This window comes from Chaetura pelagica, unplaced genomic scaffold (assembly GCF_000747805.2).
Source record: "Chaetura pelagica isolate M959 unplaced genomic scaffold, ChaPel_1.0 scaffold806, whole genome shotgun sequence".
Taxonomy (NCBI): Eukaryota; Metazoa; Chordata; class Aves; order Apodiformes; family Apodidae; genus Chaetura; species Chaetura pelagica.
This window is the reverse complement of record NW_009953598.1, coordinates 136,665-156,806: the sequence shown is the minus strand read 5'-3', so window position 1 is coordinate 156,806 and position 20,142 is coordinate 136,665. Positions and strand designations below refer to the sequence as shown.

General features: G+C 45.0%; 1 protein-coding gene across 1 annotated transcript in view; it reads right to left on the bottom strand.

Annotated features, from left to right (window-relative positions):
- The window catches only part of CDC42BPB (CDC42 binding protein kinase beta (DMPK-like)), a 119,107-nt gene extending 111,192 nt beyond the window's left edge, over nt 1–7,915 (bottom strand). The window contains exon 1 of the mRNA XM_009999807.1: nt 7,642–7,915. Coding sequence (XP_009998109.1) covers nt 7,642–7,915 — 274 coding nt within the window. The remainder of the gene's footprint in view (nt 1–7,641) is intronic.
- Between the last annotated feature and the right edge of the window lie 12,227 nt (nt 7,916–20,142).

The following is a 20,142-nucleotide window of genomic DNA, read 5'->3' as shown; positions in this document are numbered from 1 at the left end:
TCTTCAGCTTTTTCCTGCCTTGAATTCATGCTACTCTGTGACACAATATTTTCCATGGAAACCAGTCATAAAGTCACAGACAAATGTTCCTGGCACTTCTGTCATCAGCTGCCCTTTCAAATAGATGAGGCAAGAGCGGCGGGCGGTGGCACCTCGCCCCAGCTCCAGCCCCAGCCCAGCTTCAGGTCCAGCTCCAGCCCCAGCCCAGCTTCAGGTCCAGCTCCAGCCCCAGCCCAGCTTCAGGTCCAGCTCCAGCCCCAGCCCAGCTTCAGGTCCAGCTCCAGCCCCAGCCCAGCTTCAGGTCCAGCTCCAGCCCCAGCCCAGCTTCAGGTCCAGCTCCAGCCCCAGCTCCAGCCCCCAGCCCCCCATGCTCCCCCAGCAGCAGGGCTCCAAGCCAGACCCCACTGCCCCAAGCACCAGCATCTCTCTGCACCCTCCATGCAGCCCTGCCCTCCACCAGGGCAGGGAAATCTCCATCTTCCAGCTGTTTCCTCAGTGTGGACTGTGTCTGTCCCAGGCAAGTTGCTAGTCTTTACGGGGATTTTCTGTCTCTCCAGGTCACATTATTGCAACTGTGGCAGGCTTGAGTAAGAACCTACCTGTTCCTTGGCTTCCCAGTGAAAATTTGACTACTGGGATAAATCAAGTGAGAATACAAACAGCTGAGCAAATTGTCAGCATCCTCAGCTGGCAAGGCCTTGCTCTGCATGCAGGCTGAACCAATGCTGCTATGGCTAATACAAGAGAGTCAATTAAACAGGGCGGCTTGACTGCCAATATATCTTCCTGATCCAGTGTGATTGCTTGAAATAGAGAGGCTCTCATGCAATAATGCAAATTACCACTGTAAGTCAAATAACAATAATAAATAGGTAACGGTGATAATGCTGATTGTAATTGTGAGGTTTATTATGGCAAAGCAAGACAAGAGTGAAACACCACTGAGCTGATCTTGTAAACTGTCCTTGGCCAAGGCAGGCTGCAGTCCCAACACGCAGCCCTGCATGGTGGCAGAAGGATGGGGACATTCAAATTAGCCACACACGGTTCTTCCACAAGGTTTGCAGCTTGAGACCTGCTCTGTCAGTGATACTGGGTTGTCTAATGCACTTCAAGTGCTCTGATGGTTTTCCATATTTTGTTTTAAAAATGGGCCTAAAATGAGCGAGAATAGAGTGGATTATTACTTGACTTTCGTCTGCTGGAAGATGAGGCTTTTAATATGCATGACCAGTTTGCAGAGCTTTTTCTTTTCCGGTGCTCTTTTGCAGAGCATTTAAACATATTGACTTGGAACCATAAAGTGAACTCCCAAACATTAATTCCACACAAGAAGCCTTCTTTTTCCCTAGGAACTCTGATTGAGATGTAGCCATTAGATGTACTTGATTTATAAAAGAGCAACCTTGCAGCTCTGACCCCTTGGATGTTGCAGCTGCATTGTGAATACAATTTTTCAAGCTCTGACTGCCAGTGAGAGACGAGGATGTGACTGCTGTGAGGGCTGGGCCAGGTCCTGAAGGAGGACCCCAGTGTGGGTCTCTCTGGGGTCAGGAGCAGTGGGTCTGTCACTTCCGAGTGGTGGGGACTGCCCAGCAGTGCTTTCTGCCTTTCAGCTGCTGCCAGCTGCAGCCTGCCTTGCGCTGTGGAGAGGAACAGGCAATTGTTACTGCATATCTGTGTCCATAAACTGTCTCATAAATCACCCCAGCAGCAGCCCAGGGAGGGCTTGTGATAGTTTTCATCCATAATTTCCAGCCAGAACCCTCTTTCCCAAGGGCTGTTTTCCCCACTCTTAAATCCAAACCCTTTATGTTGGCTTGCTTAGTACAAGCCTGAGTAGAGCTCACTACTCACACTGTGCCTGCTGATCCTCCTTGTTTGCTGCCGAACCTGCTGGCCTCAGTGGGAAACTGTGAACGTGCCCTCTAACTGTGATGGGTATTATAACCACAGCCCTGTCTTATAACCACAGCAGGAGCAGCAGCCTTGTTGGGAAGGCTTATGGCTGCTTTCTGCCTGCCAGGTATTATGTCTTTCCAGGATGTTTCTTCCTCTATCACCATTATGGGGTAAGACAAATGAACTGAGCAATAAGATGCCACATTGCTGCCTGTGAGTGGACTTCTTCAGCCTGACTAACTGCAAAGGCTCTTCTAATTCAGTGGCCCATGAGTCCCTTGAGAATTAGTCAGAGTTTCCAGCACTCAGGATCACTGCAGTTGAAGCCATGGGGCCATTCCTGGTTTTGCACAAGCTGACGTGTGAGCACAACCCCTGGTGTGGGCACGAGCAGGGCATCAAGCTCACAGCCACCAGCTCTTCTAAGGAGTCCTGAATTTATAGCTTCAACAGTCCAGCCTTGCAGCTTACCACCAAAGATGTAGGCTGAAATAACTTACTTTCCCCACTTCCCCCTTGGAAACTATTAATAAAAAGTAATTTTCAAGAGGAAGGAAAAGTAACTTCTTTTCTGCATCATAAGATTTCCATAACCAAGGCCATGCCATTTTGCCTCTCAGCTCAGGACCCTTTGCCCAACTAGACCCCAGGCTCCGGCTTGAAATCATGCAGTCTGCTGTGTTTCCCTGTGGCCACTTTCCTTCCCCCACGTAGGCAACATTGATGTTTGATTTGTGGTCTTCTACCATTTGTGGTTTTGCCTCCTCCCTCTGCAACTGCTAGAAAGCCCTCCCCAAATCTGCCTGCCAACTGCACTGGTCTCTCTGGTTAAGTTAACTCCAAAATTTTCTGACAGAGGGTTTGCAGTCAACAGGGACAAGTGGAGAGGAGTTTAACCACGGGCAGCAAAGGGGCTGGCTTTGCTGCTGTCCTCTGCTTTGTGGCCACATTGAAGTCCCCTGTCTTGTCCTTCAACATGAAGACCCTGGGGAAGGAGGGGACTGTCCCTGGGGTGTGTTTGCAGAGCACCTCACCTTGCACAACCCACCAATGACCCCATCAAGGCAGAGCAAGGGTGGATGGCACACACACTCAAGGTTCAGAGGAACTACCAAGGAGGGTTCAGCACAGAGGTCTGGGCACAGCTGTCAACAAGGTCCTGCAGGTGTGGGGCAAAGAAAGCATGTGCTTGTGTCTCGCCAAAGTACATGCTGGTTTCTTCTCCTGGGCAAAGGCTAGAGAGGCCTTTTGTACACTTTGTGTAACATTAAGTTCAAAAATAAATAGAACAAAAACCCTCAACATGCCTCTGAAAGAGGATCAGTGCTACAGGGATGAGTAAAAGTAAATAATCTTCTCTCCTTGGTTCTTTAGTAACCTGGTAAGGAATGAGTAAACTCTTGCTGCCCAAATGAGAAGTGAATGATCTCTGTTTACCTGCATTCACCTTTGGCTTTGATGTACAGTATCAAAATCTCTGGACTTCCTGCACTGATGGAAACAGTGCAAAGATGCCAAGGTTTCCTTAGGATACTTATGGTGCTGCCATCCTCCCCTCCTTCCACTGCTCTCTGCCCCTTTACTAGCTGATTGAACATCTGAATTCAAAGAGGCTGATCCTGGGGTAAGTGCCATGTCTTCACCCATTTCTATTACACATCAAGAGAGTATCCGGTCCTCTGAAATAAAAATGGATCCAATAGCAGAGGAATCAAAAGGCAGAACCCGGCTCTGGTCACGGCCTTTCCCCAGCCAGGAAACAAAAACCCAGTCCCTCACTGCTGCTCCTGGGCAATAAATAATTCTTGCTGAAGACAAAGGAGAAGGGGAGAAGCAGTGGGAGGGCTTGTGCTGGTTCATTTAGCAGCACATTCCCAACTTGAAATGCACCAAGCAGCCAAGCCATGGGCCAGCATTTTCCCTCTGATAAAATTATGTGTTGACAAGTGGATTGCAGGCTGCCAGGGTGGAGATGGCAACAATGTGAGCAGCTACTGTCTTTGGCACACACTGGTAAATGACTGTCACATGCCTGCCCCTGTGCTGAAGCCACAAAACCGGGGTTGGTGAGCAGCAGGAGTGAGGGCAAGGAAAGGGCTCTGCTGGCTGGTGGCCTTGCAGGGGGCTGTGCCTCAGTGCATTCACTCCAGGAAATCTGAAGGCTGGACTCAGAGCTGAGCTGATACTTTAATCTAGTAGCCTGTGTCCACCCCAACTGGGCCAGCTCTGAGCTAGTAGCCTGTGTCATCAATGCTGAAAACAAGCCCCATGCTGATGGCAATGACAGCAGGAGCAGGCTCCACTTTCCCATCTCACAATAGCATTTCACAAGAGACAAGGGGCATTCCATCTCTGCTTAAAGAGGCAAGAGTTTTCACTCTCCTGGCAGTGGCTGGTCAGTGGGCAGTGTGGGGAGTGGCTGGCACTGTGCTGCCTGAAGTCAGCTCTCTACTGACAGTGCTGGTGGTGTCTTTGGAAGGATCTGATGGAGAAGAAGGCTAACATGAAGTGAGCGGGGAAAAAAACCCAAAAGGCTGTCTTTCTGTTCACCTCTCTTACCTCCTGCACTTCTTTAGACTTGGGTTGTTCATTGGGGTGGTTGGAAAGGCATATTTGTCCTACTTTCAGTCTGACACCTTTCATCTTGTCTCCTTTCAACTGACAGGAGGCCAAGGCTGGGTGTGAGGTGTCTTGCTGAAAGATGGCAGCTTTCTGTCAACAGGGAGCATTAAAGAGGAAAGGAAGGCAGAAGAGAGTCTAAAAACAAGAAGGCAGAATAGAGTCTAAAACCAAGAAGTCAGAAACCCAGAAACAAGAGAGAGAGGGGGAGGACTGCCAGAAGAAAGGGAAGGAGGAAGAACAGGTAGAGCTGTGGAAATAGAACAAAGAAAGACTGAGGGAAGAGACATGCAGCAGAAAAAATATTTATATTGCTTTGACTTTTAAAGATTTCAAGCCATCTTCCTACTGACTCAGGGTGCTGGACATGCTTTAAACAACTGCCTTCTTCCTCTGACTTGTCCTCTGCCTCAGACAGCTGCTCTTGGTGCCCATGACACACAGAGCCCTCAGGGTTATGGGTGGCTCTTGCCAGTGAGGTTGGTCTTGTAGGGTTCCTGGGGGCTGCAGAAACAAAATGTCATCCTCATTGGAGGAATGGCAAGCCAGGGAGATACCTCTTGCCTTGGTCTGCCCACATAGCTTATCGCCCCTTGCTCCCTTGCATGAGGATCAGCTCACTCCCATCACCCTTTCCTCTTTCTCCTTTCCCAAAGGCTATGAGGTCTTCCGCCCACTCTGCTTTTGCTTTTTCAAGCAAGTTTGAAGGCAATCTGATAGCTGCTCCTTTCACAGCCCCATTCAGATCTTCTGTCTTGTTCTTCATCTTGTTGCAGATTCTTTCACACCCTGGCAATGCCACTTCACTAAATAACATAGATGGTAATAATAGCCACACCAGCTTTCTGGTCCTCATGCATATGTATGTTTGTATGCAAGTACTGGCTTGTGCTGTGGGAGAACATAATCACTAGAGTAAAATTTTTCTCAGCTTTTGGCTGGTCCCACAGGGTGCACACAACTGTAAAGGCACATAAAGTCCTTGACGTCTATTACATGGGCTTAGAAATTTGGGTTAGGGCAGGCATCTCTGCACCACCTCGTATAGGGTTGGTCCATGGTCTCTTAGCACAGCTGGGCCCAAAAATGCAAAGCTGAAGGCACCTGGACTCGGATGGGAGAAAGTCTCCCCATGCATGGTGAGCTGGGTGAGGGCAGCAACTTTGCAGTCTCTCCTGCTGAGCCACTGGTGTATGTCTGCTGACTTTTTCTGCACAAGGACTTACTTTGCCTCCCTGCAAGCTCTCCCCAGAGGAAATCCTGCTTCTCACTGAATACCTGGCATGCTGTAGCAGAGCCAGATGGGAGGCTTCCTCCATCATCTTTTCAGTGGGCAATGAGTGAGGTCAACAGAAAGGCACTTCCACTCCCACGACAGCTCAGGTGCAGTTGATAACACTGTGATCTTGATGACCAGACCAAAGAGACACTGAATCAGCCAAAGCAAAAACTATTTCCTCTGTCAGCTTTGAACTCTTAGTATCTAATAGCCAAGGTCTATCAGTCTGAATGATACCATTTGGAAATAGCCTTGCCTTGCTTTCCTGAGTTTTCAGACATTTCTAACATATGCATATCCTTGCTTAATTTTCCCAGCAAGTGACATGTAAATAGTGATTCTTGCAGAGAAAGAGCCTGTCTTTTCCACTTCACTTACACCCTTTGTACCATGACGCAAAGGAGCTCTTGGATGGACCTGGGGCATGGAAGACCTAGCTGCAGCCAAGCACACTCCTCCTTGCTAAATGCACCAAGGAGTCCAAATAAACCTAACTGGTGAGAAGGGCAAGGCAGAAACAACACCAAATGGTACAGTTCTTTGTAAATCTACAGTACTCAGTGATTAATGTTTCTGAATAAAGCACATTAAGCATACTGGATGGCTCAGTGGCTGTTCTACATCAAAATGCTTTCTAGCTCCTTTTTCATATACTGTCACTAAGTCTTATGGAGTATCTCGCAAGCGGAAAATAAGGTGAAATTGAAATAAATTGTTCTGGAGGCAGCTGCAGGCTCATGGACCTTTAATGTGTAAAAGACTAGCAAGCATCACTTCACTTAACAGATACCATTAGCCAAAGGTTTACTTCATAACCTCTGTACACTGTTGTTATTATTTGTGTTGTTATCAGGCCTTAAATTAGCACAGAAAATAGGACTTATTGGAATCAGACACCCTAACACAAAAGAATAAGAAATTGTCCTGCACTTGGCAATTTGAGTTTGAAATATAGAGGACAAATGAAGGAGGGAAAGAAAGGCATGGGTAGGTTCAGTTACCCACCTGAGTTGTTGCAGCAAAGCAGCAGACCCTAATTTGCAGCCCTGCAGCTGCAGGCATGTCCTGAGCCTCACAGCAGCTCCGTGTTCCCAATGCAGCTTTCAGTGATGTGTCTTGTCGCTCTTCCTTTGTGCCTCAGAATGAGTTACAGCTGGAGCAAGGGACACAGCTGGGACTGAAACATGTAACATAAGAAGGGAAAGACTAAAAGGAGGGAGTGAAGGAATGTAAGTGCATTTTCAGGTGTTTTGGGGTCACAGGGATGAACAGAAGGGGTCAGGCAACAGAGGCAGATGGGGGTGCTGACAGTGCCCTGGCAGACAACAGTGCTGAAAGTGTTGAGAAAGAGGGAACTGGGGTGAAAGGGCTGCCAAGCAGGTGCAGGGCCATGGGTAGTGAAAAATGAGGTGAGAGCTGTGCTGAAGGGGATCAAGAAGGGGCAGAGGGGCTGGCAGACAGGCAGGGAATGAGGAGGAACGTGGCAGCTCTCTGAAAGCACTGCAAACTGAAGACTAAGATGAAGATTTGAGCCAGGTTGTGGGGTGGATGAAGGGTGCTGCAGACACAGAGGCAGGCCCAGCCCCGTGGCACTGAGAAGCAGCAGGGGAAGGAAATGCAGCAGCACTGCCAGGGACACAGCTACTGAAGACTGTAGCTTGAGGGAGTGCAGGAGAGGACAGAGGATGGTCTTTGTGCTGGGGAGAAAGCACATCTGCCCCTGAAACTGGTGGTAAGCCATGGAAACAAAACCATTAAATGAGCAGCTCCCCACGGCTGGGGGCACTAGCACAGAAGCGAAGCAGAACACAGCCTGAGAAACTCAAACTACTGTATTCTACTTGGCAATGAGACCGGCTCCCTGGCCGGGTCCCGCAGCCCGGCCGGCAGTTCCATGGCAGCCCGGAGCTCCCGGGGCGCAGGGCAGGGCCGGGGGGCTGCGGGAGGAGGAACCCGCCGGGGCCGCGGGGCAGGAGCTTCGGGAACGCCCAGAATGTGCTTTTTTTGGGAGGCCCACGAGAGGGAGCCAGGAGTAAAGGAAAGGCGGCTCAGCCGCTGGGCTCCGTCCCGCCCGGCGGGTGCGGGGATCGCGGGGGGGCCGGGACCCCCGCACATCGCGCCTGCTGCGGGTTGGGCCCAAAGGGTGATAACATATCCAGTCACGAGACGAAATCATAGAACGGTTTGGGCTGGAAGGGACCTTAAGGATCATCTAGTTCCAACCCCCCCGCATGGGCAGGGACACCTCCCGCTAGACCAGGTAGCTCAAAGCCCCATCCAACCTGGCCTTGAACACTGCCAGGGACATCCACAACTTCCCTGGGCAAACAGTTCCAGCATCTCACCACCCTCACAGTAAAGAATTTCTTCCTAATATCCAACTTCAATCTCCCCTCTTTCAGCTTGAAACAGTTTCCCCTTTCCCTATCACTACCTGCCCTAGTGAGAAGTCCCTCTCCAGCTTTCCCCTAACCCCTTCACATCCTGCAAGGCCACTATAAGGTCTCTCTGGAGCTTTCTCTCCTGCAGGCTGAACAACCACATCTCTCTCAGCCTATCTTCATAGCATAGCTCCAGCCCCCTGGTGATCTTCATAGCTGCAGGTGGGCTTGGTGACATCCCTGTGAATACCCACAGAATAGATCTAGTACATAACCTTTGCTGTCAAAGGCTAAACTTGATTCAAGTGACAAAGGTCACTCTCATGCTCGCCCTTATTCTGCCAGCAGTCCTACTTCAGGTCTTCAGAGAAGTGGGACTTTGCCATTCCAAAGTGGTGCAGTCTCAGCCCCACTCCCAGAGCAGGGTCTAATGGGTTGGGGATGGTCCCATCAGCAGCCCTACAGCCAGCACCTTCACCCTGCCTGGCATGAAGAAGGGAAGGTAAGGAGATGAGTGTGAGAAAACTCAGCATAGCTAGTGTGATGCAAGCTGATTTCCCAGCACCCACTGAAGTAACTTTGCTGGGAAATAAATTTGGTTTGGACTTGCCCTGGGAGCTCTCAGCTTGTGAGGAAGGTGAGCACATGATTGTGTTAAATCTCTGTTTAAGCACTTCTCTGACTCTGGGCTACAGAGCTGAGCACCTCGCAGGGGGAGATGTGGACTCAGGGAAGCTACGCTCAGTTGCTTGGCCATCAGTCCTTGTATTGCTGAAGTCTGTGGGAGAAGTGGTGTTGGCCCCAAAGGGCAGAGAAGTCATGGAGACCTGCACCCCTCCAGCATCACAACAGGGAGGCAGCAGCTCAGCTGACCAGAGAGAAGGAAACTCTTGAGGCTGCTTTGGTAACCTGACACATAGAAACTGCTGTTCAAAAAGTGGCTACAATGGAAAAATAACAGCCCTTATTGACAGGCAAGATAGTAGCTCTCTCCAGCAGTGAGTGTTCAGGGAGAGCATGCAGGACCCGAGTTTTTATTACTCTCCTGAAGCTTCCTACCACACTGTGAGAGGCACAGCCAGGGCTGGATAAATAATACATCATAATTTCCAAGTCCCAGAGAGGTGACTTGGAGGTAGTTCAAAAGTTCAATGAATTATCAGTTCCCCTTGGGTTCTTTATTTCTCTTGCAAAGGATGCTATCAATCTCGATAGCTCACTAGCTACCAAAAATAATAATAAGTAAAAGATCATCATGTTGAAATATGTGTTGTAAAGCAGCATAGCAATTTGAAAGATTAATTCAGTCCAGAAGGGGCAATAGCTGCTGGCTGGAGATGGGCTGGACACCAATTACTGCTCTCACTCATTACTTCCATGGACAGGGATTGGGAAAACACCTGCAGTGCATGAGTAATTCTCCTTGAGCTAATATGCTTTCATTCAGCATTGATTAACTCTATTTATACCTCATCTATGGTGATTTAGCAATGTGATTCATTCCTTTATTTCTGTAACTCTCTGATAAACTGCATTTATTTGCCACCTCTGACCTCCTCACATGTATACTGCCTATTAATCCTTCTCAGCCTGGGCTGCTACTGCCACCCCAGGCCCTTCAGTAGCCATCAAAAGGCTGCTTCTCATTTTCTTTCCTTCCTTTAAAAGCACCTTCTACAAAAATGTGGGTCAAGGGAGAAAACAGAGTAGAAATTTCTCTATGATGACGGAGGGGAGGGGGTATATTTTGTGCACACAATATCTGGCGCTGTAGGGTGCTTGTCCTGTGGTGAAGCCCCTGGGTAGACTGAAGAAACAATGATCAAATGTGAGCCTCTCTGGGGGATTCAGTTCTGGGTGACTAACAGCTGCCAGATAAGGCACCCTGGCCATGCCTTGATATGCAAGGCACGATCAGCTTGAAATAAAATGTTGCTGTTGGCATCACTGAGGACTGTGTGGTCAGATATTTTTTTCCCACTTCTATTTTTCAGGTTAATTTTAATTTTTATTTCTCTAGCTCCTGCTCTGAGTCAGAGCTGCAGGGCTCATGACCTGTGGCTTACTCTTCCAGCAGGCTGACTGAAGCACGTTATGGCCAAACACTGTCTCCTGAGGCTAACAGGATGAAATCTGCAAAGAGACCTTGAGTGTACAAAATGTACCTATTTCTCCTGCTTCTGCACAGCACGACCCAAACCCAGCACTAAAACTCGTCTTAAGATGGGATGTAACATAAAAATATCTGACTGCTTGCAAGAAGTAGAGATGCTCTTTTGCTCCTTTGCAGGTGGAGATGCATTGCCCAGTGGAAATGCTGGCTGGTGAGATCCCTTACATTCACAACAGGAGCACACACATTTTATCTGCCACAGTTTGTGAGCAAATTGGAGAAGTTTGGCTTTGCTCCTCAGAGTCATTCTAGGAATAGCATAGGTCTTGCTGAGCTGGTAGATGGCCTGCATTTTCTTGTAAGTTCCCTTCCAGCTCTCAAAGTCCAAGTATTGCAGTGTTTAGAGCACACAAACATCTTAAAACTTTAAAATATTACACTGAGATAATTTCAGATCACAGAGTTACAGAATCATGGAGCAATTTATGTCGGAAGGAACTGCCAGAGATCATTTGGTCCACCCTCCCATTCAAAGGACGACTCACTTCAAGGTTAAACCTGGTTACTTAGGGCCTTTTCCAGTCAAGCCTTGAAAATCTCTAAGGATGAAGATTGCATAACCTCTGTAGGTGACCTGTTCAGGTATTCAACCACCCTTACTGTGGATATTTTTTCCTTTACATATAATATCTTATCTTTTTACACATCCTTCTGTGCTATCCCATATCCAACATTTAGGACCTGCAGCATATCCAATAATCCAGGCAGGAGAAAACTTGGCCTTTCTGCTCAGCCCTGCTCATGCTCTCCCTGCAGCATGAGCATGTGCTTTCCTGGTGTGGGACAGCCTGGATTCCCTGGAGAAGCTGAAATATCTCCTTTAATACCTGATCCTTGCAGCTGAGCTATGAATCGTTTCCCTCTGACTTCTGAGGGCATGTTCTTCTTCTGCATTTTCCTTTGATCATTGTTTCAGGATCTTGAGGGGATTCAGCTGCCTGCTCTGTTTATCTTGCTACCCTTTCTTCTCATTCAAGGTCTCCAAACACCTTCCCTAGGAATGAGATAAAAGCTTGCACTGAAACCCAGGCCCTTTTGTCTAATTCCCCAGTCTGCTGGGCTCTCCTCACTGGTCTTGTCAGGTTTAAATGTCACTGTATGTTTCATGTAGATGCTTCAAGATAGCTCACTGTCCTTCCTCTTCTTGCATTTCAAACCACATTTTTTATTTCCAGCATACCCAAGGTATTTTCTTTTTTCAGTAGAGAGCTGTGTTCAGCAAGACTGCTCTGCTCTGGTGGCACTTCAGAGCCAGGTCACCGTGGCAAAGCCTTTGCTGAAGAGTTGGTTGAAAATGGCCTCCTGCCATTGATGGCTGTGGTCCAGGGGGTGTCTCTGCTGGTGCTTTTTGTCATCATCTGGCACCCATCATATTATAACCAGAGGCTGGTGGAGGCTCATTGCACCAGGCACACAGGGGGAGTTTGGGGACAAGAAGGTCAGAGATGGCAAGGGAGGGTTAAATCCATCCTCCATCAGCACTGTGGCAGTGATGGGTGTTCAGGTGCAGGGCTTACTGGCTCCAGAATTAGCTGCTTTTCTGCTTCCCTGCAGACTAGAAGGGAAAATCTCCGTCAGAGGCCAGCATCATCTTCAAAATACAACTTTCCATAGGATTTTACTTCTTGTCACATTCAAGCCTCTCAGCCACAGTACAGCTGTAACTATGCATCACTTTCAACTTAGGTAGATCCCCAGATTCAGGTAAAATCCCTTTGACTTAGGCAGACTCCACCCAGCTACAATCAGACAAGTTTTAAAATTTCTAAATACCTGGTAGCAGTATGTTCAAGAGACAGGACTGTCACAATGTGATGTGTGCAGCAGCATTCACTGAACATCAGTGAATGAACCAATGGTGAGTGTGTGCAATCCACCTGACCTCTTTCTGCACACATGTGCTACTTCTTCACCTTCCCAGCAATTGTTTTTCACCTCACAGGCCTAAAAAAAAATGGTTTGGAAAAGAAAAAGACTGCCGTGTGTCATGATTTTCATTACTGACATGGAGCTGACTCATAAGACCCAGAAAACCTGATGTTATATGGGAAGATGGTGACAGCCACAGTGACAGCTGGATCTTTGAAGACCTTTCAAACAGGGTTCTTATAGCCTTTGCCTTATGGACTGAAGCCTCACCACAGCAGCAAGAGAGGACCAAGGGTTTGATGATGATGTTAGCATGCCTCTAAGTCTTGCATTAAGTCACAGTATTTTTTCATAAGAAACTGAATAAACCAAGGAAGTAAAATACCTACCTTTTTCTGGGAAGAAACAAACAAACAAACAAACAAGACACAAACAAGCTAAAGGAGGGCCTTCAGAAGACAAGATGATCAGTTACAAATTTGCGATTGGCAGGTGTTCTATATAAAACAACAGGCTAGAATTGATAACACTTCCTGTGTCAGCTTTTGAGATATCTAAACGACATTGGCAATGTTAGAGCAACCCAGGGTTAAGAGAGAGCAAAGAACAATTAAAGCTGTTCTGACTTTCTTGTATCTGGACGACAAGTCCTGGCTCTATCTGTCTCCCAAATATTTATCTCAAATGCAAGTGTTTAGAAACAAGAAGATGAAAGGTGAGTTCTGACATAAGTATATACAATGGAAGCACATCTGTATATGTATTATGGTAAAGGCTAGGAGACACAATTCTTAATGGTTACTGCACAGTCATATCCGTTCCTTCATTTCCATGTCTATGTGATCACACACAAATTTGTGCTATCAACATTCAGTTTTATTTCTCCATTTGCTGCAGATATTTTTCAGCTGTAGTTTAGATACTGATGTTTTAACTGTGTGTTCTTTTGCCTTATTTCTTCCTCCTTCATCTCTATTGCATCTGGTTTCATCAATGCAGTGTAGAAAGGAAGGGGAAATGTGCCAAATACTGCATATTTGATATCTGAAGTGTGCCTATTGACCTTTGACTGGGATAGATATTTTAATCCCACACTTGAAAATTACCCTTCAAAAGACTTGAATTCAAATTGCCAACATGATAATGTCATTTTCTAATCTGATGTGACTGGAATCATAACACTTGCTTTGATGTGCAGTATAATCCAGCATGACTGATCAGGTGCAACCTGCCATAACACTGCAAAGGGCAGTGCATCATGCTCAGAAATTAAAACCATCTTATTTCCTGGAAGTCATAGTAAAAGGAATCTACCTGAATTTTACATATTAAGTTTTTTTTTCAGAAGTTTTTTTAACTCAACAGTGACCCAACAGTGTTTTACTTGTCTCTTGAGTCTGACTCTAGTTCCTGCTACAGCATCTGCATCTTGGCTACTTTTCTATCAAGAAATAGGCAAATGTCAAAACATTGTAAAATATCTAACCGTTTTATTTAAACTGTATAAGAATAGTCTGCTTAGAAGCAATGCTGTTTGAACCTTTTAAACTCACTGTCTCTCTAGCTGCTTGCAAGAGTTGCTTCCTTTTGTCAATGCAGAAAATACTTCTTTGTGGTCCGAGTGCAGAATAAAGCAGCATTCGGTAGCACTAGAAATTAGCAGCTGTTTATCTTTTCTCTCCTGCTATTTCAGTTTAAAGCACTTGGAGAAGATTTTACAGAATCCTCTGTTTTCCCACGTGATTTCATAAATTACTTGCAAGTCTCACCCATACAATCTGGGGCAACTCTTTCAAGCCCTCTGGAAATGACAGAAAACTCTCATGATAAAGCAATGAAGAAATAGGTAGAAGTATATGAGATTATTACCTGAGTGAAGGATGTGGAGAAAAATGAAAAGGGATCATCTTACATAACCAATCAGTCTACAACACATAATTTTTTGCATAATTATGTAATGTGCTGTTGGAATATTAAGTTTCCTTTAACAACAGATTTGAAATGAAATCTGATTATACACAGAACAGTAATACCCAATATTTCTCAATATACATTCCGTAGGTGAGGACACTGAACAGAGGGAAGTAATGCTCTGTAAGAATGGAGGTAAAGATGTGATACACTGATGTGTTCAGTTGTCATATTTATCCACAGAGGTGAGCACCTCACACAAGAAGGATATTTCTTTCTCCAATGTGTGGATACTTCATATCAGCCCTGCTCTTTATTTTACATAAGTTAAGTAGGCTACAAAGCATGATTTCCTCTTTCTGACAAGGAAAGGATTGTAGACAATCTGAAATAGAAAAGCAGTTTTAAAAATAGATGGTAATTGAGACTTCTATTTCCATTACAAACTCAAATATGTAAACCTAATTATTTGCTTTCTGACTAAAAAGCCTTATAGGAACTTGCCACTTTGCTTCTGCTTCTTTGGGGTTAGAAATTCAGGAAGGGAAGGCTAGATGAACACAATGTTCCTGTTCTTGCGGAGAGAAGAAGGTGTTTAAAAGCTTTTAAAGAATTACTTAGGCTTCTGATGCAATAGGAGTTGCAACAGCATTTTCTGAAGAGAGTGAGATGCAAAAAGTAGTGAAAGTTACAGAGTAAATAGTTTTCTGGCTTAAAGTTTCTCAGCAAATCCTTGAGATGAAGCAATAATATATTAAAACAAACAAACAAACAAACAAAAAAACCTATGTGTAGGAATCACTCTCACTTGATAATAATATTCCTTCGATTGGGACAAGCAATTCTGCAAGCGTTTAGGGTTAAGGGCACCACACTGATAACAGCCTACACCTTGAAAAAGTAGTCTGAATTTGACAGCTCACTTCCCGTAAATGTAATCTCTAAAAATGGTCCTCCTTATGATTCTAATTTCCAACATGATATGTCATTTTGTAATGTGAGATAACTAGAATGATAACACACACCACAAGATGAAACACAGTCTATTGTGATTGATCAGATGCAACATAACGCATCACAGGGCAATGCATTTCACTTGAAATTTTAACCCAAGCTATGTATATGGAAAACTGCAATAAAAGAGAAAACCTATATCTCATCTAGTAGAATTGCTGAAGATTTGAGGGCTATATTTATCCTATTGTCTTGTTAGCAGAACCTGCTGATGTGACACACACCCATCTACCCATACGTCCAAAGAGGAAGTGATGTTGCTTTTCCCTATCTAAAAGGGAAATTACAAATTATTTTTATCTAGGTGCCTTTTCCACAAAGTCTTTCTTACATGTGTATCCTTGCTGGATGACACTCAAGCTGCCTTCCCCCTCAGTTCACTCTAATTCATCAATATTTATCCTGACAAAGTTTTGCCTGGAATTCCAAAGTCAGTTATAGTGCTGTGATTGTCACTGGATGAAGCAGGAAAAGATATTGCAGTTATACAGATGCATATAGAACGAGCATATTCTCACTTCTGTTCTGTATCCAGAATTTTAAACTAACACTTTTGTTACACCTAATGCTATTAGTGTTAATGAAAAAAATGCCAAAATGTCAAAACATTTTCTGCAAACTTATTAATACCAGTGCTACAGGATGAGCAGTAATGTCTTCAAACTTAAAGACTGTAGATTTAGATTATATATTAGGAAGAAATTCTTCACCATGAGGGGCATGAGGCACTGAAACAAGTTGCCCAGAAAAGTTGTGAATGCCCCATCCCTGAAGTGTTCAAGGCCAGGCTGGACAGGACTTTGATCAACCTGGTCTACTGGGAGGTGTCCCTGCCCATGCAGGGAGGTTGGAACTATATGATATTTAAGATCCCTTCCAACCTAACTACTCTGATTTAATAATAATAATATGTCTAGGAGTGGGGATTAAGAACTTTACTCCATATTTTGTATTGGGCTTCTGACAACTTTGCCTTTCTATTTACATAAATCAGTAAAAAAACTCCCCTTTGAGCTGTTTTTGAAGACCTGCTAAGATTTTGCTAAGAACAGGCCTTTTAATTCTCATCAATTTCTCCTCTCTTTTCCAAAGAAAGGACCATGCTTTTACTTCTCTAGAACAGAGAATAGAGAAAGCAGCCTTCAAGACTTATTTTTTTTTTTTCCTTTTTTTTTTTTACATAGGGTCTAAACACTCCATGCAGATTTTGGGAGGTTTTCCCCCAAAATATATACATAGGACCTTTTCCAAGGGCTATTGAAAGGCCTTTAAAAGCTTCTTATTTTAATGATTTTACAGTGGAACCTAAAGAAAAGCAGTGCTGTAAGAAGAGCAAATATATGATTTGACTGAATAGAGAATTTCTAAAATAAAGAAAATACAGGAAAAAATAGAGATAGGTAAAGTGTTCTGGAGTAGAAGAACCAGAACAAGTTTCAATGTGGACTAAACTTGGAAGAATCTTTGAGTCAAAGAGAAGGCTAGACTGAGAAAACTGAGAACTGAAAGGATTGGAAAAGATAATATTATAACTCATGATTTCTTATCCATAGGTAAATCTGTAATGTTTAGAATAACCTCTTTTTGAAGACATACATAATAAAAACAAATGTGGTGGTAGAGAAACAGTTTTGAATTCCTGCAGATTTGCTGAGCTGTGAATTCAGAAAAGGTAAACCTCTGAAAGAGGGAATTTAAAAGCATTTTAAAATGCAACATTTAGATAAAACAAATAAACAAATAAATAAGTGGTTATAATAGAAAAATAAAAATAAAACAAAATATGGGATAATCTGAAATATTCTCTTCCATTTTTTTAAATTTGAACAACAGAAGCTGTTACCTGTCCTACCTTACTCCTAAACACTGAAACCCAGAAAGAAAAAACAAGGGACAAAAAAACCAAACCATTTTACACTCCTACAAAATTACACATATTTATATTTCAAAGAATCATTGCATTCTAATTATTCACAGTACTGCTATGACTTTTCACTCTACTTTGAATTTCTTCCCCTTAATAGCAAGTCTCCTTGCTTTCTCTTTTAATGTAGCAATACTACAGAATCTAAAAGAAGAAAGGTAAAGAAAGAGAGAAAGAAGGATAGACTGAGAGTGAAAAGCCTGACAACTGTGTAACAAACAAGAACATAGTAGAAAAAAAATGTATTGTACTGAAGCTGAAAATTCTTTTTGAAAAATGTCAGAAGACCAGGTAGATTATTAAGCAATACAGTAAGATAATTATTTGTTTGCCTTGTTTGTACAATATTAACTACCTAATTTGTAAGGCATGGTGATAGAATTTAAATGCTAATAAAATCTTAACTGAGCTGATGTAATCACAACAAAACAGATTTTATATGAGTACATATCCTGTGTGGAAGGAACAAAATACCCAGCAGGACCAGAACCCTGGACTTCCACAGGGCAAACTTTGGTCTCCTCAATCATCTATTAAGGGAAATCCCATGGGACAGGGTGCTAGAAAATAAAGGAGCTCAAGATAGCTGGTCAACATTCAAGGACCACTTCTTGCAAGCACAGGATCAGAGTGTCCCAATGGTTAGGAAATCTAGTAAGGGTGCTAGGAGACCTGCATGGTTAAAGAAGGAACTACTGGGCAAACTTAAGTGGAAAAGGAAAATCTATAGATCATGGAAGGAGGGGCTGGTCACTTGGGAGGAATATAGGACTGTTGTCAGAGGATGTAGGGAGGCAATTAGGAAAGCTAAGGCCTCCTTGGAACTTAACCTTGCAAGTCAGGTTAAGGATAATAGAAAGGGCTTTTTCAAGTACATAGCTAGCAAAACTAGCAATAGAGGCAATATTGGCCCATTGAGGAATGAGGTGGGAGCCCTGGTGACAGAGGATATAAAGAAGGCAGAGGTGCTGAATGCCTTCTTTGCCTCTGTCTTCACTCCTGCAGGGTCTCCCTATGAGCCCCAGATTCATATAGCCCCAGAAGAAGTCAAGATAGAGGAAGAGTTTGACATGGTAGATGAGGATTGGGTTAGGGATCAGTTGAGTAATCTGGACATCCATAAATCAATGGGTCCAGATGGAATGCACCCAAGGGTGCTGAGGGAGCTGGCGGAGGTCATTGCTAGGCCACTCTCCATCATCTTCAGTAAATCATGGGCAACAGGTGAGGTGCCTGAGGACTGGAGGATAGCAAATGTCACTCCAGTCTACAAGAAGGGCAAGAAGGAGGACCCGGGTAACTATAGACCGGTCAGCCTCACCTCCATCCCTGGAAAGGTGATGGAACAACTTGTTCTTGTCACTATCTCCAGGCACATCAAGGACATGGGGGTCATCAAGAGCAGTCAACATGGTTTTATCAAGGGTAAATCATGTTTGACTAACCTCATAGCCTTCTATGAGGAAATTACTAGGTGGATAGATGATGGTAGAGCGGTAGATGTGGTTTATCTTGATTTCAGTAAAGCATTTGACACCGTCTCCCACAGCATCCTTGTGGATAAGTTGATCAGGTATGGGTTTGGTGACCAGGAAGTGAGGTGGATTAGGAACTGGTTGAAAGGAAGGAGTCAGAGAGTTGTAGTCAATGGGGTAGAATCTGGTTGGAGGTGTGTTACTAGTGGAGTCCCACAAGGGTCGGTGCTGGGACCGGTGTTGTTCAACATCTTCATCAACGACCTGGATGAGGGTATAGAATGTACCCTCAGCAAGTTTGCTGATGACACTAAGCTGGGAGGAGTGGCTGACACACCAGAAGGCTGTGCTGCCATTCAGAGAGACTTAGATAGGTTGGAGAGTTGGGCGGGGAGAAACATGATGAAATTCAACAAGGGGAAGTGCAGAGTTTTACATTTGGGGAAGAACAACACCATGTCCCAGTACAGGTTGGGGGCTGACCTGCTGGAGAGCAGTGTAGGAGAAAGGGACCTGGGAGTCCTGGTAGACAGGAGGATGACCATGAGCCAGCAATGTGCCCTTGTGGCCAAGAAGGCCAATGGTGTCCTGGGGTGCATTAGAAAGGGTGTGGTTAGTAGGTCAAGAGAGGTTCTCCTCCCCCTCTATTCTGCATTGGTGAGGCCGCATCTGGAGTATTGTGTCCAGTTCTGGGCCCCTCAGTTCAAAAAGGACAGGGAACTGCTCGAGAGAGTCCAGCGCAGAGCTACGAAGATGATTAAGGGAGTGGAACATCTCCCTTATGAGGAAAGGCTGAGGGAGCTGGGTCTCTTTAGCTTGGAGAAAAGGAGACTGAGGGGTGACCTCATCAATGTTTACAAATATGTAAGGGGTGAGTGTCAGGGGGACGGAGTTAGGCTTTTCTCGGTGATGACCAGTGATAGGACAAGGGGTAATGGGTGTAAATTGGAGCATAGGAGGTTCAAGGTGAATATCCGAAAAAAAATTTTTACTGTAAGAGTGACAGAGCACTGGAACAGACTGCCCAGGGAGGTTGTGGAGTCTCCCTCACTGGAGACATTCAAAACCCACCTGGATGAGTTCCTGTGTGATGTACTCTAGGTGACCCTGCTCTGGCAGGGGGGTTGGACTAGATGATCTCTCGAGGTCCCTTCCAGCCCCTAAGATTCTATGATTCTATGATTTGAGAGGTGGCACAACCATCCACAGCTGGACAGACATTGGAGTCAGGTGTATGGGGATTAATTGCTGCGAGCCCAGAAAATGACCATGGAGGGATAACACAGCTGCCACCATAAAAATCCAACTCTCTTCTCCTTGTACCACCCCACGTGTGGTGTCCCCCTCCCCTCCATCCGTCCCTGCCTCCATGAGTGCTGCCATAAGGCACATCCTGGAGCCGCGGTTAATGGAGAAGTGATTTGTCTCATAACTGCAGCTTTACACAGTGTGCTACTGTGGGTGTTGCAAATTGCTAAGCAGATTTAAAGTGTTCTTCGAGTTGCAAGCTGCAGTATTTCTCCACATAGTGATTATTATTCATCTTTTCCAAGACACCAGGGGCCTGATCCTGCAATCTGCACTTCTATCAAAAT